We start from the raw sequence: 18,670 nt of genomic DNA on the forward strand, positions 1-18,670 counted from the left end.
GATCCAGTGGTAACAGATACTCAAACGGTGATTTCGTTATTCCAGTACTGACACCTAAACAGTTAAATGAGTATTTCATCATGTTCATCACAATATCCCCTTGCTCTGCATATGGTTCTGAACTCTTCCTGAGCGTCGGTTTAGAACAGCAAGTTGGCGATCCCACTTGTGTATTCCCATATGTTCAGCACCCAGCGTGAGTGGCAGGGCCTTTTGGTCTCCCCCTCTGCTCTGTACAAAAGGGCTGAAGGACACACACTGGCTCAGGTAATTAGCTCATCCTCTGACCCGCTCCTTGCAGTATGGCATATTTTACATGCCACGGGGCCTTAGTCTTCACACAAGTTCACCTTTCAATTACAGCCCCTGCTTGACCTCAACAACCCCCAGCTCTTTTCATTTCTCTCCTCCATGTCTATCTGTGCATGTAGATCAGCTGGGTCAAGGGGAAGGCATAAGGAGGGAGGAAATAAGGAGGGGGAGAGAGAAAGAGATTTGTTTAGAGATGAATGAAAATAGAGAAAGTTAAACACAAAACCTACAGAAATCAGAAATCAGAAGTGTGTTGTTATAGGACAGTGTAAAAGCGACAGAGAAAGTCAAAGACGGTAGAGAGGGTAGAAAGAAGGCTCTATATATAACCATCGCTTTTAATAAAGAAACCTTAACCATTTTAAGGGCAGAAGGAGACAGAGAGACAATGAAAAAGAGTGATAGAGTGAGCAGTAGAACAAGAAAGAGAGAGAAATTAAGAAGATGGAGACAGATCTACTTAAGAGAAAGGACAAGATAGACAAGTTGAGATGTTAAGAAAGAAAAATTCAGGGGAGAGGAAAGAGGGAGGCGGTATGTGTGGCTGAGAGAGATGAAGCTGCACCTTAATGGTCTCCATATACTTTCTGTGGAGGGCACATGTGCCACAGTTTAAAACCATATAACTTAATTTTGGATAGATAGATAGATAGATAGATAGAGAGACAGCTTCAGCTCCAAATAAACCCAAAACACCTCAGTAGTCAATCATTTCAGCCATCTGAGTGGCAGGTGGCTTTCTCAACCGTCAGATCTAGTGGCATACACCTCTGGGCAGGGTATATCACCTGTCAGGATGCTAATGTCAAGTCAATACTCAGACTGTAGGTTTTTCTCTGGAAGTGCAGAGCAATTCTGTCCAAGACCTAAATGTCTGCTTTTTCATTTGGCCTGAGATTCAGGTCAGCATTGACGCTCAAGTCAATAGTGTTGTTTAAAATGCATGAGGGCAGAAAATAATGCTTATTGATGCATAAACGCCAACTCTGCTGTGAGATGCAGCGTGCTCTGAATCAGTGCCAGAAAGGGTGCTGGAATTCTCCTGACAGACTTACTGGGGTTGGGGGGAAACAGGGTGCAGCTCTTGCAGTGGATAATCTCCTTCACAATGGGCAGATCCTGGGAGATGGGTGGGGGGACAATGCCCAGGCCAGGCATCATAGGATTCATAGGAGCAATGCCGGTCATCATACCAAGGCTAGGGTCAAAATCTGTGGGAGGAATATGAGAAATCAGCAAGAAATGTAGGATATACAACAGTCCTACTGACTGTAATATTTTACTGCTAGACAAAAGAAGACTGGCAGCTAAACACTCAATTTTATAAATAAATGAAAACGAAAACCCCAAAACTAATGCATAAGTAAAAGGCATTCTGACAGAGCTTTCATCATCGGACGTATTCGCATATTGTTTGCTACATGCTCTGTATTTTCTGTCGGGGCAGTGAAGAAGCACAATAGCCTTTTTGTACAGATTCTGCAGTAGATTACAGCTGTAAGCTGTAGGTTCCAGCATGAGGCTTTTTGATATGGAAATGGCACTGCCCTCTCCGTCCACTCTGTCTCGCACCTGTGGAGAGAGGGAAGTTGAAAGTGTGTCTAGGCTGGGGTCTGAACTCACAAGAAACATGTCTTTTGTCTGGAGCGGCCATTTCAGTTTTATTCACTTTTGAAAAAGAACAAGAGCAGTCAAAACCTGCCTGTTTTTGTCTGTGTAAGAGCTTAATTTTGAAAGAAACGCAACTGAACTTTTACAATCCTAGGACTGAATAAAAGAATAAAAAAGAGAGAATCCTAATATACCATTTATTGTAGCTTTCCACACTTTTAGAACAGACTCTATATTTGAGCCCAGTCAGCAGGAGTCAAACCCTGTGATAACCTGTAACCACTGAGACTTCTCCTAGATCTGTAACCCTATGGCAAGACCACTTGTGCCAGTTCTACAAATACAATACGGGGTGCATGCTAGGCTTGTTATTACTTCCTATTTAGATTTGTTTTTTTTTTTCAGAAATGCACTATGATTTGGATCGTACAATCGTGTGCAGTTAAGGTCACTGTGGGAGCTCACCGACTGGTGATATTAACCAAACAAATAAAATAAAGGCACCCAAGTAGCCCACAGCAAAGCTGAACACAGAGAAAAAACTTTGAAGATCCCTTAGTCGGTGTTATCCTCTGTGTGATTTGAGCCTCAGGTCGCTGGAACATGGTCTGCTAAACAGGGCTTTAGCCTGTTAGCTCACTGATTAAGAATCATTGGTCACCTTCCAGTTTAATTTTGGCTGACATATTTGTTCTGCAACATTTTCAGTGGCTGCAGCCTTTCCGAAGCAGCTACTCGTCAGCCACAAATGTCAGCGCCAAACCATGTCCTCAGACCAGTTAAGTCAGTGTTAACTAAAGCAAAAGCTTGACTTTCAGGTAAGTCTGCCTTTTTGGCTATTCATTTTCTGTCATCTAAAGAGCTATGTTATAAAGCCAATCTGTACAAACGTGATAATATCCATCTCTGTCAGTACGTGTGAGTGGGTTTGGCTCAGTTTTGGCTTCCAGAACTAGTTAGGCCTGGTTGGACTGTGTCTCAAAACCGCTAGGATTTAATTTTTACTCAAGCACGAGTCTTCTACTGATGATCACAGAGATCAAAAAAGTGTAACGTTAGAGAAGTTTTCAAAGGGAGACAACACAGAAAGGTGAGTTTAAATTCTGTTTACATGCTTCCCATAAGACAGGTCTCATAGACAAGGTGCTTCCAGATGATCCAACAGTTCCTGAGCAGACAGGCAGCTTCAAATGAGTCTCAGCAGGCCGACTGTATTACATTACACACTTTAATCCATTGTCAGGAAACTGCATTAGAGGACAATAACGAGAGCAGAGATGGGCAAGACCAAACACTAACTGCATCACATTACGACACGACCACTTTCTAACAGAAGCCTGGCAGAGGAGAAACAGACCAAAAGGCCTGCAGAGACGAAGAAGGAAAAGACACCAGACACAGCTGATCAGACAGATGAGAGATGTACAGGTGGCAGCCTTCCTCTCCAACAGCACCATGAGCAGGTTTTGGAACAGGACGTGCAGCATGAACAACAGAGGCTGTGGAGCAGACAGTCGCTCCGTCTGCCTTCCTGATTGCATTAACGTGGGCGTTCGTGTCCCACTCCCACTAATGAATGCGGGTGATAAGTTGCAGCCCAGACGTCTGGGTGATGACTGCTCTCTGCTGAGATTTGTGAATAAGAGGAGGACTGACAGTATGTGAGGAGACAGGGCACAATGCAGCTAAAACTGCTAAAGCCTGTGCTGAATGTCGATGGCTGGACCTGGCTCCACTGCTCCGGCTGTGAGCTCCAATGCAGTGGTGCTAATTCGGTGGAACTTAATCACCCAGCATTGCTCAGAAACACAGAGCGAGTTGCTGAAGCACAAGGCTGACTTGAAAGAAGAGATTTCATCTAAGCCTGCTCAACTCGGCAGGGTACATGTGAGCTCAGAATAATCCTCCTTTCCAAATTACAAGCAATGCCATCTTGGAAAATCCAAGTAGGTAACTCATGGGCAAGTGGTTAGCTTCCTGAGGGTGGATGAGAAATGGACGTTGCACTGAACACGTTGTGCTTGTAGTTTGTGAGCGCCACAACCACAGCATCACCTCAGACGTCTCCAGAAGTGCAGTTCTCATCATCTCATCCCTCTTATGCCTTTAGGACTCGTGTTTCCAATGCTGGTTTGGGAGTCGTGTGTCATTTTGAATCATTTTCGTTTCTTGACATATAATATGGGTGTAAATGTTAACACACTAGATCAAACAGATTTTGTTTTAATATTTAATTCACTTTGGAACATATGTGTAAATTTACAAGCCTTTTTGAAAGCAACTTTTAAAATGATTAGCGGCTGTTTAAAGACTGAGATTAACGGACTGAAGGAGTTGATTCAGGTATTCAGCCACACCTTGGCTATACAGCTTTTTATGGATATTTTAGAATTAGCTATAGTTCTGTTTATCAATCTAGACATATACTACACTGTCAGAGAAAAGGTACTGTATGTGTAAATTATTGTTCACTGAAGGTAAAAACAGTGTACATGTTTCTTTAAAAAGATACAACAGTATCCAGTTTTACATTTTTGTTTGTAATGCATAATTGTAATTCAAATTCAAACATTTTCCTATCTGTCATTTTATGATAAATACTGCATAGTATTAAAAATTCAGAGAAGGCGTTTTATTCAATAAAACATTTTAATAAATAAAATTAGGCAAATTGAAAATGGCAACATAGAAGAATTTATTTGTGACTGCATTCATTACGAATGTCATAAGGAACTTGGATTTGTACAGTTCTTGGGAATAATATTGTACCCAAAATAATGTGAACTTTGATTTGGAGGATTTAAAGACAGTAAATTTGATGTTTGTGATGGTGAATATAGTGTATTAATATTTAACATTTGTTTTTTTTAATTAAATGACAATTTTAATACATTTTGATACAATGCAATAGTTTGATTACAATTTACAATTAATTACAATTAATTTAATCAATTCATTCATTCATTCATTCATTATCTGTAACCGCTTATCCAGTTCAGGGTCGCGGTGGGTCCAGAGCCTACCTGGAATCATTGGGCGAAAGGCAGGAATACACCCTGGAGGGGGCGCCAGTCCTTCACAGGGCAACACACACCATACTTACTCGCCAACATACACCAACCATACACCAACATTCACTCACACACTCACACCTACAGACACTTTTGAGTCGCCAATCCACCTACCAACCTGTGTTTTAGGACTGTGGGTGGAAACCGGAGCACCCGGAGGAAACCCACGCGGACACAGGGAGAACACACCACACTCCTCACAGACAGTCACCCGGAGGAAACCCACGCGGACACAGGGAGAAGACACCACACTCCTCAAAGAAAGTCACCCAGAGGAAACCCACGCGGATACAGGGAGAACACACCACACTCCTCACAGACAGTCACCCAGAGGAAACCCATGCAGACACAGGGAGAACACACCACACTCCTCACAGACAGTCACCCAGAGGAAACCCACACTGACACAGGGAGAACACACCACACTCCTCACAGACGGAGCGGGACTCGAACCCACAACCTCCAGGTCCCTGGAGCCGTGTGACTGCGACACTACCTGCTGCACCACTGTGCCGCCCTAATTTAATCAATTATTTAATTAAAATTTAATTATTATAGTCCCAGAAATTAAGTGAGGAGTATTGAATCTATGCAACTCTCCATCAATCTATAATTAATACAGCTTATGGTACGCTTATTTTCCTTCCCTCAAGTAGTGAATACGTACCCCTGAGGGGACCACCACAGTGAGAGATTTTCTGAGAGTGTATGGTGTTTCATTTCACAAGCCTGGAATATTAGAATATGTTGGTTCTGGTATTTGCATCCGCACCGGCTCTACACGACTGGAACGGTACTGTGTGTTCACAATGCACATTTCCTAGTGAAACATAATGAAACAGTGAAAAATAATGAAATAAAAATGATGAGGGAGGGAGATCTGTAACAGCAGGTGACGGATCACACGCTGGGTGATGTGTGGCAGCTGTGGCACGGTGTCTGCGAGCACAGAGCAGAGAGGTGCTGCATCATTTTCAGCTCATCACTCACCAGTGCTTCCAGGAAGTGAGAAGGTGGTAGAGCGAGAGCCTATCAGAGTCTAGATCAGCTCTGAGGTTCGGAGATACTGGCTGACCCACAGCTTCAAGGATTCCAGGTTCAGTGTCTCATGCAACCAGGGCATTTACAGCTATAATGGAGCTTTGATCATCATGTTTTATATTATATTTAGATTTGGTGTAAATTGGATTCACTTTATGATTTCCACATTTTTTCCCCTGCAATCTTCAAGGAGGTCTTAACATGGGTTTTCCCACATCATCTTAGTGTGGATGTCCTGAAAGTGTTCAGCATGCAGTATGGTGAACGTGGTGTGTCTGAGAAACCTCTGACAGCCCCCTTGACTGCTCTAGCACTGTAGTTTAAGAGTAAAGGCTGCCTCTGACAGCTGTGTTCTGGGCAAAAGGGGAGCAACCCAGTGCAACAACCTTTTATGTGGCATCGAGCAGCAGGTGCCAGGCTCTCTACTAGCGCTCGGTACCCTGGCAGTAGAGTAATAGGCGCCACAGTGATGAATTATAGAACCCGCTCTCGGCTGGAACACGTTAAACGCTGAGAGAAATCACAGGCTTCTCAAAGGAAGAACAGGTTGTTAAAATGCCTATTTGGCAACCAAAAACTTTTCAAGATGATTTAGAAGCCAAAAAACATGGTGTGATGAAAGAACGTCAGGCGTGAAGCATTGTGATTCTGGACCCATGTTCCTCTCTACAGGATTCTCAATACAGGCAGAGGGCACAGGCGAACCCAGTATGCTGCTGCAGCTCTGCAGAACACCACTGATGATATACTCTGTGCTTTAAGGGTAGAGCCGGGTACATCTTCTGGAGCTAAGGAACAACGGATGTGCAGACTGTACCAATGTTTCACTCCTTCTATTCAGTTAATGACCCAAAAGCGAGGGCTGAGGAGATAGAAGAGTCATTGGGAAGAGGAAGCTCTTAAATCAGAACAGCACTCTGTTTCCAGTCCCCACAGCCGTCTGCTGCTGAGAGCATGCTGTATTTTCAAAATGAGGCCCTCTGATGGATGTGCAAATGGTCTCTCTGCAAAGGTGAAGCCAGCAGACAGTGCTGCTACTGCTAACAAGCTACGGATAACAAAGGCTACGTAACATGAAATGAAATGTAAATAATGACTGAAAACAAATTTGGGATTTTAATGTTTAACTGTCATTACACATAAATATATTGGGATTCATATACCTTCAGTACTTGAGTGGTCTTATTAAATATGATGGGCCTGAATCAGGCAGTAAGGATATAAGTCAGCCATCAATCAAAAGTGCAAGGGAGTCAGAAAAATCAGGCTGGCATTTAAGTGCAGAGCTACTGGCAGCTTGTATATGTAGTGCTCAGGGCTGAGGAGCCTGCCTTGCTCTCCCTGATTTCTTGGGCAAATGTTCCCTGCAGCAGCAGCAGTAGCTAGCGACATTCACAGCTAGCTCCGCAGAGGCACGTTGGGTAGTCTCTAATGAGGCGTGCATGGCTCCACCCCATTCCGCCATGCCAAAAGGCTTAGCGAGAAACCGGCGGCTCAGAAACCAGCCGCTTTACATCCCTATCGAGCCGAGGTTTCACCACGAGGCAGAGAGGGCCTGGAAACCAGGCAGAGCCCAAACGCCAGCAGCACTGAGCCAAAGGGTTCTCTGGGAACAGAAGGGAAATTCATCATGTAGAATTTTCTCAGTTCTCTAATACTGTGGGAAGGCAATGAGAGCACAATAGTCTGATAATGCTGCCAGATGGGGATGGGGGAGAGAAAAAAAAGAGAGAAAAAAAAACAACAACACAACAACAACAACAACAACCACCCTAACACTTCCACTGCGCATCATTATACTGTGGTTAGACCACAATCATACTGAATAATGCAGGAAATCACGTTGAGCTTTGTCAGGAAATGGGATATTATTCTTCTAAACAGTCCATTGCAAACAGAGCTTAATATGAGCTGACAACAAAGCTCTGTGAATAATAAGACTAGCAAATTCATCTTCATCTTTCAAGGCCAGTATTAGCTTGAGAAGAGGAACACAATGTTTGCGCGTAGGCTATGGTTTTCTTTTCTCTTTTTACTGTATGTATATTCGTTAGCCACCTATAGAGGTGTAATGCTTCTTCATCTTCCTTTACCTTGCCTCACAGCTTTGACAGGGTCCAATAAATCCCTGTCTCAACCCCCATGCGTAATTGGATTGTAATCAAAATCTAAACAAAAACAAATTAATGAAATCATCATGTTGAAGAGAGTCATCTACTTTCATTAGAGAACTGGCTGTAAGGCCTAGCCATGGAGCTTTGATTGTGCTGCCAAGAGCCTGAGTAGGGAATGGGGATATATTCATCAGTATTGACTGTGGATGCCCCATCACCGCACAAGCCATTTCTCAATGGAGGGGTTTGCAACAGCTCTACATGCTTGTACCAAATATATATTTCCTTAAATGCACAAAACACACAAACAGCTCTCATAATCATCAAGCAAACGGCATTTCACTCTCCAAAGATTGCAGGAAATTGGCCAGCGTTGTCCACTGAAAAAAAGCTCAAAAACGTGTCACTAAAACACACAATGGCCGTCTACAATGCTTTGCCTTGCACCTCTCCTCCAGTGAGCCCAAACAGTGATGCTTTTGATGAACTAATAGGACAGAATCTTATTTATACAGCTGGATGAAAAGTTAAGAGCCAATCCACTTGGCTTGAGCCTCGGAGCTCTTGGAGTTGCACTTTCCTTCGCAGCAGCACAACCAAATCCTGCCTCTGAGAACTGGAGAGGGAATATATATATATATAAAACACACACTTCCACTTAAAGGATCAGCAGAGACTGAGGTAGCTGTTTACATGGGCAAAGACATCACAGTTTCTGATGGAAAGCAGCTCAGTGCTGTGGAAAGGAGGGTATGGAGGACTCTCCTGGGAGATACCAGCCACGTTATTTATCAGCATGCATCATGCACGGTGTATGGGCATTTCTGAGGTAGGTATGCACCAATCGAATATTAGGATTGGATATCAATTACGATATGAACAAAAGTAATTGGAGCTAGTAATTAGGCTGATCCATGGGACAGATCCTTTCACTTTAACTCATGCAAACACTTGACATAAGCAAGAACCACATCAGGAGTGAGCCAAAGGGTCAACTGTATAGAGATATGCTTGCTGGTTCTGGTAAGTTCTGGATTTTATTGTTGTGGTTGTGCAGCCCATGTTTGTGGTTGAAGATGAAGGCTGAACCACCACCCCCTGAGTGCACACTCCAAGAAAAGTGTGACAGAGGCGTTTACCACAGTGTCCCATCACTTTTCCTTTTAATTAGGCCTTTTAAAGGTTTTGGAACTGAGGACATGCACTTATGCAAGTGGTATTTTTGTCTATTTTTGTCAGTGGTCACCCTTCTCTGATTCTGCTCTTCATGATGCAGTACTTGAGACAGATCTGGAAAGGCCTATGTAGCAACTCTAGTGCCATATGCAGAACGGGACCTTGCGGTGACATGTTGAAATAACCATGGATTTAACTTCCCCTGATGGCAGCATATGTCTCTGTAAAATCCTATACACTCCTCCACATCAAGGGTATCTTCACACATGCGCACGTTACCCATGTCCTGGGCGCTGATGCAACCCCAAACCATGAAAGATGTTGGTTTTTGCATGTTTTTGATGAGAACAGTGGCCTTCATCTTTGTCTCAGAGAACTCGACATCCATTTCTTCCTAAAACAAGCGGGAACACAGACTCATCTGACCGCAGCAGAGATTCCCACTATCTTTCTGAAAATCAGAGATGTGCCTGGGCTCAGAGAACTCTACAGCATTTCTGCACAGAGAATGATTTATGGCATTTTTCTTGCGTAATATAGTTTCAGGTTGCATTTCTTCATATATCATGGACTGTGTTAAATGACAACAGCTTTCCAAAGACCTCCCAAGCACATGTGGCTATATTTATCACAGCGGCATGACAGATTTTAGCGCGACAGTTTCTCACAAAATCCCCAGCGTTGCCCTACACAGGCTGAATTTTCTCTGGATTTCCTAACCTTTTCACAATATCCTGCATGGTAGATGTTGAAAGACCTGAATTCTTTGCGATCTTGCATTGAAAATGTCCTTTTTGAAATGGTTTACAAAGTGGTGAGTCATTGCCCATCACTGCTAGCAAAGCCAGAGCCTTTTGAGGTTGCTCCTTTCATACTTTTTATATTTATCTGATTTGATTAGATCTGATCTGATCTGAAGTGGAATGTTTCAAAACGGTGAAAATGGAAGCTTCTATACACTTGTCACTCTTATTTAGCTTCTAACCCAAAATGCATCAAATTCTAAATGTGTTTATATGCACAAAATGCAACTACGCTGACCAGTGAAAGCATTGGGACTATTTTCTTTGTGCTTTTATCAGTAAAATGTTCAACAGAATTAACACATCACAGCTTTTTGAATTTTACAAAACATCTCAAAATGTTCCTGGATATTTTTAAAAGGAATATGCCTCAAAACATTAATACCTGTGTTATGATAAATGCATGTTAGTATACTGTGGTGTGTTAACAGTATTATGTATGAGAGGTGACTGGTTATTACATGTGAAAATGTCTGGAGTTCAAAAATATAGTCCAATACAACCAAGAAAAATGCACTTTCTAAATGAAAGGTCAATTTAAAACAAATGCACATAAACAAACAAAACATAACTACGGGCCCCTTAACAACAACCGGTAGACCATCAAAAAAGCCACTGTTCTACACAGTGCAAATGCAAAAGCTTAATTATGTTTTCAAGTTTCAAAACTGCTACTTTACGGCCACAATCAAATAAGGGTTTTCAGAATGACTGTGTGCATGCTTTTCCAGAAGTAAACGTTTCCTTTAGGGTTTGTAGTGATGGTTTAGCGTGATTTGAATGATCTAAATCAGCTGTGAAATAACCTCTAATGAGGGATATTTTGAGATGAAGCTTTGAGGTCGGCGGACTCAAGTCCAAATCCGTGGTAAAAATATGAGTGCTATGTGATATCAGTCTGGTTGCAAGTGAAGCGGCAAAACCTGCTGACACAGCAAATCAGTGGTGTAGAATGGAAGCAGCGGAAAGCAGGGGTCCGGTGCAGGCTGGGAAAGGGGGAGGCAACAGCTGTTTTCCCTACGTGATTAATGAGAAGGGGAGCTCTGCCAGACAGCCCCAGCCCCTCCCCAGTAAAACTCCAATACACCCTTTGTCCGCAACTGGCTATAGGACGGCAGGGCAGGTGAACTCCAGGCAGCTCCAGAGGGTGTGCAAAGGAGAGCCTGGATGAACGTGATTCAGGTCAAACAAGCTGAACAGACTGCTGAAACTTAGAGTTGGGCAGTATGATGAAATATGTTAATCATGGCAAACTTTTCAGGACTTACTGTGGGGATTGTCAGAACCACAATTCGACCCAAACTGAACAGCTAATAATTATACACAGTATATAAAAAAACTGTTTGTAAGGTTTCACAATATACCAAGACTTTGCGAGTTTGTTTCTGGGCAATGGAAGGAGTCCAAGAGAGCACAACTGGTCCTGATTAACTAGATGGGGCCTATGATGAAAATGAAACACAATATTACTGTATAGTTTTTAGTGCTTGTTATTTTTTAAATCTTTAGATTAAGGTACACAGGGCATGTGAAGAAAACACTGACGCATACACGACTAAAACTGTAGACTTGTTTCTTTCTAAAAACACATTTCATTTCTTTCTTAATGCAGATTGAAGTTTAACGTCACCCAGTGAGTCGCGCAGATATTCATCTGGATGCCACAGACTTCTAAGAAGTGTAAAATCAGAGAAAGCAGAGGGTTCCCAGGATTTCTGATGGGGAACAGATTGCAAAGAGAGCTCTATGGTGGTGGAACGAGCTCCAGAGGGCAGGGTACAGTAACAGCGCTGTGGTGTGGTGTCCCTTCGCGTGGCTCCCAGATCAAGGATCTGCAGTTTCTCCACACATAAAACATCCATCAGTATTCCAACCCCTCTAAAGGCCAGCCTATAACCTGCAGGGTAAAGCATATAATTCGTTCTTGAGCAGTGATCCTGCAAAGGGGCATCGGAGAGAGTGTAAAAAGTTCAACTGATATTCAATAGTGGGTAAAAGAAGCGTGGGTTGCTTCTTTTCCACAGCCCACTTTACATGAAATATGCACTCATACTACAGTATGGTAATGTATATACTTTAGTGACTGTGTTGATAAGATGTGAATTTAAACAAGATCAAGCATACCATTTCTAAAGTGCATGGAGCAGCAGTTCTAACAAGGGGGAAGAAAGACAAATGCCTGTAGACCGGAAAGACACATGCCTGCGATAGCAAGCACACACAGTTAATGTTCAGTTGATATATGCAAGCCCAATGGTTTTAATGGCATTGGAAAAGAAGCAAAAATAATGTCCACCCCAATTTGGTATGCCTTATAGTGTTTCATTACTCTATGTCCCAGGCCCAAATTACTGCACCTATGTGGATGGCTGTTAAGGCTTTCCCTCTGCTGTTTGCCTTCCAGTGTAATCCCAGCCGATTCAGAAAGACGCTTGGTGCACAGCGTATCGGAATGGCTCGGTGCACTTTGCTGGGGATTATATATGAAGGTGGGTTCAGGGGGAGGATTGCTGGCACAGAGTGTGGCAGGTGTGTAGGTTTAAGCCCATGCTCCGTTGCTGTGATTCACACCAGCGGAGATGTTCACTCTGCCTTTCCAGCTGGCAGGAAAAGCCTCGCCTCTGAGTAAGGCATACATGAGCAATGTATGAGCAATGTAAAACTCAGCTTTATTTATTAAAAAAAAAACAAAACCTGATTCTAATTGGCCACACTGGCTGTGTGCCAGGCTGGACTTGATGTTCTCACATGGAGAGCGGACACAACATGTTTCTCAACTGCCTCCTGCAGCTGAATCTATCCTCTGTGTTCTTCAAATGATAGAGAATGGCAATAAAAATCTTTTTATGATTTTTCAGTGTTGCGTTTGGAAACAGCTCTTGGCAGATACCACCTTAAACTCTTTGTTTAGAGCTGGAAGAATAAATGTTTACTAAACAAACATTTGAAAGCATTAAAAAAACCATCTTGCTTGGATTACTGAAAGTGCATATTCAATGTGCTTTTCATTTATTTTGAATCTGTCTTGTTTGTTAACCAGGAATATAACAGATTTGTCTCTTATCTAACATTTCTTGTTTGCTGCATGCCACAGTGAACCTTGTGACAGTTTGCATTTCACAAAATAAATCACAAAGAGGAGGTCCGTTTCAGCTTTGTGAAATCTTGCAAACAATCAGAATCCATCTCTGAAGTAAGTTTTTGGCTTATTTCATCACTAGTGTGTAGTCTTTGTGTGGTGCAGGCACCGCCCTTGGGCCAGAGGGGCAGACGTACGAGGGCAGGTCCAATGCGAAGAATGCCTTGATGTAACAGCAATCTGTAGCCAAAAAAATGCAGCTGGAAAACTTGATTTACTGATTTCATGCAAACTCCATGAAGCCCCACCCACCAGGAGAAGTCACCACCAAGCCAATTTGACCATTTTCTGACACCGTTGCCTATGGTCCTGAGAGCGTAAACACTGGTATTCTGGTAGCAAACGCTCCTTCAGTTTGTGCCTGTGACTCTGTACACCACTATGCCTGCTGCCAGTGTTAAATAAAGCTTCTCAGCCACGTCTTTTGAGACACTGATGAAAACGTACACCCGATTACTTAATGTGGAAATCAATGCAAAACCGAGCCCTGAGTTGGCTCATACTTTAGTAAATGGAGCGGAATATTTATTCAGCTGCACAAATATCTGCATCCAATTTCTGTGCAATTTTCCCATGTTCCCTCAAACGTACATAAACGAGCATAGTTTGTTTTCATCATAAACTTCTGAAAGAGGACCAAAAGCTGAAAGACAGAAAATATCAGTAGCTTCTCTGTTTATAGCAGGCTTACCTGAGATGAGAGGCTGGCCAGTCATGCCCATGGGCGCCATACCCAGGTTGTTCATGGCTGTAGCCCACGCATTTGGGTCGGACATAGGCATTCCTAAGGAGCCAGATTCCATGGCAATATTACGCAGACCGTCTGTAGAAGAAACAAAATAAAGTGAAAAAATTAATTTCACTCCATTTGACACCCAACACATTTCACAAATAACACAAAAAACTTCTAAACCGCAGACTTCAGGCTAAAGAAAAGTTTAAATTCTGAAAAACAAACCAACAACTCACATGGGAAAGTCATGCCGCACTATCAGTTCATAATCAAAGTCTTTTTTAGCTTCACATGTGAAAATTAGCAAGCAGACGTACACATAAATATAAACAGCCCCCTGGCATCATTGGCTCCTGCCAAGTGTGAAGAAACAACAAACAACAAACACTATTCAAATCCCTTTAGAAGAGCCTCAAGTAAAATAAAGTAACGTTGAAAACCATGCAACCTTCCATATGTTTCAGACACAGGTGCCTCGCACTGAGGCAGTGTCAAAGACTGAGTTCAAGCCAGTGAAACATTAGGATCCAGTCGGCCTCATTGGTATTCCACTATGGCTCAGGAAGGAGCTCAGACTGATGTTATTATAAAACAATTACAGTATAATCTGATAGCGGAAGGGAAATATCCATGCACCGTGTAAACTCATCCAAAAGAGAAAGAGTACTGTCCCGCGAGTCGAGAGGTCTGGGTCGGAATTTTCCCCTAATCAATAAACAACACCCATAAGGATTACAGAATGTGAGAGAAAAAAAAAACATATGGTTTTAGCATGAAAAGCTTTTGGCTTAACAGCGAATGTTCCACACCAGCATTTCACGCACTGCTCAGGGTTTGTAAAAAACACACAACTTAAGCCAATCCACTGAAAATATGCTGAGTCTGCCAGAGCACCAGGGAGCACCCGTCACATTGTGTAGTCCTGTATTAATCTGTCAAGCCTCTCTTCTGCAAAGGTGATTGACAACTGTAATTCAGGATGCCCATTTTACTTTGTGCTTTCTCCAGTTACGGCTGAAACGGTTAAAATGAATGAAGCTTGGTCTTACAGCTGCACCGATGCAGATATTACACTTTATGAGGTTATCATCTGTTTGTCTTTTAGGAATTGTTCTTTATAGGAATGTAGTCTACTCTGCATCCTCTAATTGTACCTGCGTGAGCATAAACTATGCATTTAGGTTTGATTTCCTCATGTCCAAACATTCGTAAAGAACTATAAACAAGAAAATTAACTGAAATGATTCATTGCAAGTCCATGGCTTTTTTTTTTTACTGCACTTCTGTGCCTCCTCAGTTCACTCGGATCAGATGCTGGCACATTTGATGCTCTCCTCAGGCTTTATGAAGTTTAGCATGTGTTTCAGAGCTAATTAGTACTCTACCAGGATGCTTTGTTATGGGAAATAACAGTTTGCAATGTGTTCAAATCAAGTTAAACACCACCACCCGGGCAACAAGCGAAACCGAGAAACCAAAAAGTGACTGAGGGATGAACCTCGTGTTATTTATTTGTCACAAAAAGAGTGATATTATTGAAATGTATGAGAGAGGAGGGACGTTCACAGCCTGCAACTGCTGTGGAGATCTTCCCCGTTTCTGTTGTGTATACGTTTGAACTTTTGGTAAATACGGCAGATTGAGTGAGCGTCTCTAAACAAGATTGCCCTTCAGGAAAATAAATTATGGGCACTTCTCGAATTTCTCTGCAATCACTGCTATAACTTTCTGTTCATTAAAAAAACATGATACATAATCAGACAAGAAACTGAGAGGGATAGAGGCTAAATGAGTCATAACTACAAGCTGCAGCCTTAAAGATCAAACTCGTGCACTAGAGTCTGGTGTGCTGAAAAATAAAAAAAATAAATACGTAAATAAATAAATGAAGCAGACTAAATGAATCTAATTTCTTGTTCTTATCTCTGTGGTCATAGATCTGAAAATGATGAATCTCTTCATATCGACACAACAATGCGTGTGTGCTCTTCTGCTCCCTCAACCGACAAATGTCAGGTTACTTCAGCACACTGTTTATCTTAATTATTATACTTAATCAACTTCAATATTCACAACATTTATTCATTTCCAAAGGGAACTGGTGGAGGGGACGCACGAATAATACTCTACTGTTTCTTCAGTATGTGGCTAGGTATTGTTAGCGCGGTCTATATGCCCGTGTGGGGCCGAGTCTCAGCTTTGATGCCTTATACAGTATGATATAATATGTCTAAACAAATTATCAAGCCAAATAGTGCAATGCTGAAGGCCTCTGTTTTGTTAAAAAATATGTCACAAGTCACAAAAGCAATACATTTCCACTCATTTATAGTTAATAGTAGTTACTCAAGTTTAGCTTTTAACATTGCAGTGAATAACACACTCTACCCACAAACAGATAAGGACTGTTTTACCTGTTCACAAACTAACGCTATTGCCATGCCGTTAAATGTCCAATAAATCACAGTTACTAAACAATGCTACTGTTACTGAGAGGCTGCAGACTAATGCTGCTCTGGGACTGAAGGTGTAACTGGAATGAAAACTCATGCCTTTACTTCTGACTGGTAACATTGGGTACGCTAACAACCTTCATGGACTAAGATGGTTAAAAACTGCCTAGAAGAACTCACGTTCAAATAAAGCCAGAGGAGTTACCACCTCCTTCATGTTCACTTGAGTTCACTTTAGAAAACATGGCCAATTTGTTACATATTAGAGCTAATTGGTAAGATATTAGATGAAATATATATAATAAACACAATATTATTTAGGGTGTCTGCTCAGGTTTATGATGTATATAATGAACAAATAAATGTGCTCGGGAGAATTAAACCATGCTAATTATTCCCTTAATACATTAATTATGGTTAGACAGTTAATTAGCCAGAATGATGAGGTTTAATAAGAACATTATAAAAGCATTATAATATCTCCTTGTATTTAAATAATACTCATTTTTTTCAGGTGAAGCAATATAGAGATTGTATTTAGAACAATCTGTAAAACCTTTTTGTGCTGTTCACTGTGTAGGCTTTCATTATTTTACAGTGAATGTTATGACTTATTAATAATACTGTGTTATGAACTATATTAAATACTTTGTTAGAAACTGTATTGAAATACTGTGTTAAAATATTTTTTCAGCAGCAGGTCCCTTTTAAAAAGTATGTCCATAATCAATCTGTGTTGGTCCCCACCCTTTTCATGTTTTTGAAAAATGCATGTTAGGGGTGGACAGCAATTGCTGTTGTCAGAAACATAGGGAAGGACAAGAGGGAGAGAGCGAAAAATGGGAGGATATCAACTGGGGCTTTGACAAATGAAAGTACAAAGCCCACTTCTATGTAATGCAAGGAAAGACATGGGAACAGAGGTGTGGCTACTGTTTCAACTCTGGTGTTTTTTAGGGTCTATGTGAGAACTAAGTATGATCTAAATGATGATTGCTGATGAAAAATAATTACACTAACAATGCAGTTTAGAGAACTACTATTAAAACAAGGGTTTACATCTTTTATAAAGATTTCATGTCTTGGATGATGTATTCACAGTTAAAAAAGAGAGAGGCACAACATATTTTTAATGAAGGAAATTAGCACTGTCTGCTTCTATTTTGCTCCATCTTGGGATCTGAAGTGGAATCAGCAGCTAGTCCCCAAAAATATCAATGACTTTTGGTCAGAAACCAACCAAGAACCAAGTCCAAGACTGCAACAGCTAAGAATGGCTACAACACCTATATCAGTCAGGTTGACTAACTGAATAATAATACCTCAGGATGACTGGCATTTCCTTCTAAAATCAAGAGGGGGGAAAAAAAAAACCCTTTGAGAAATTGATGACTAAGGGTCTTTCTGCAATGTAAATAACCAGGACGTTTTCCAGGAACTGGCCCTCATCATGAGTTGGGAGCATTTTAAATGGCAACATGGAAATCTGTCACTAGCCCGGCTGCTTGACACTGCCTTGCTTTAGGGAACAATCCCTGAACCAGTCGTATTTCCTGCCAAGATTGATGAAACAGCTAAACCTGATGAGTCAGAGAGATGGAAGTTTTGTGGGCTAAATCACAACCAGAAAAAAAGTGAGTGCTGGGCTCAGGGCTACAAGACCTGTTTGAACTCTGTCTGATCCAGAACAAATGGAATGTGAAGAAATCAGGGCATAAAAACTCCACAGTGGCGAGTGGGACCCGCAATCCTCCCGGCACAAACACTGACGGAAAGGAATTTCAGATGATTGACGTCGTACTAGTGACAGTTTTGTTAGGCTGGGCCTCATGCACTGCTGTAGAGCACGTGTGTGAGCTAGTGATGAAGATGGGGGTACGGTCACATATTTGATACACTAAACCTTGGGCAAACACAGGTCTGTATTATAACAGCTGCAAGAATGAAAGAGCAGAATGGAAAGTGACACTCATGCAGCAAAGTTAAGCAGAACATTATTTGGAAACTTTAACAACGGCAAAGTTTCTATAACAACGTTCTTACTCAGCACATCCCTGGTTTTATCATCAGCTGATGTTTGACTTGACAGATGTTGTCACTGCTCTCTCAGGTCTTTTTTTGGCACTTCTAAAACAAAGCCACTCCCAGATCTCCTGCCGTAAATGTCTAACTGTGAATAGAAAAGCTCAGCACTGTGTAAAGTTCTTCAAAACAGCT

At 41.8% G+C, this 18,670-nt stretch overlaps 1 protein-coding gene across 6 annotated transcripts in view; it reads right to left on the bottom strand.

Annotated features, from left to right (window-relative positions):
• The window catches only part of enox2 (ecto-NOX disulfide-thiol exchanger 2), a 237,408-nt gene that overhangs the window by 59,933 nt on the left and 158,805 nt on the right, over positions 1-18,670 (bottom strand). For 5 of the 6 annotated variants that reach the window (XM_066669752.1, XM_066669749.1, XM_066669750.1 and 2 more), the window contains 2 exons: positions 13,959-14,090; positions 1,368-1,523 (listed from right to left, as the gene is read on the bottom strand). In XM_066669752.1, the coding sequence (XP_066525849.1) occupies positions 1,368-1,523; positions 13,959-14,090 (288 nt within the window). The remainder of the gene's footprint in view (positions 1-1,367; positions 1,524-13,958; positions 14,091-18,670) is intronic. The other variant, XM_066669754.1, reaches the window with a different exon arrangement.

The sequence above is a fragment of the Hoplias malabaricus genome, chromosome 4 (genome assembly GCF_029633855.1).
Source record: "Hoplias malabaricus isolate fHopMal1 chromosome 4, fHopMal1.hap1, whole genome shotgun sequence".
NCBI lineage: Eukaryota > Metazoa > Chordata > Actinopteri > Characiformes > Erythrinidae > Hoplias > Hoplias malabaricus.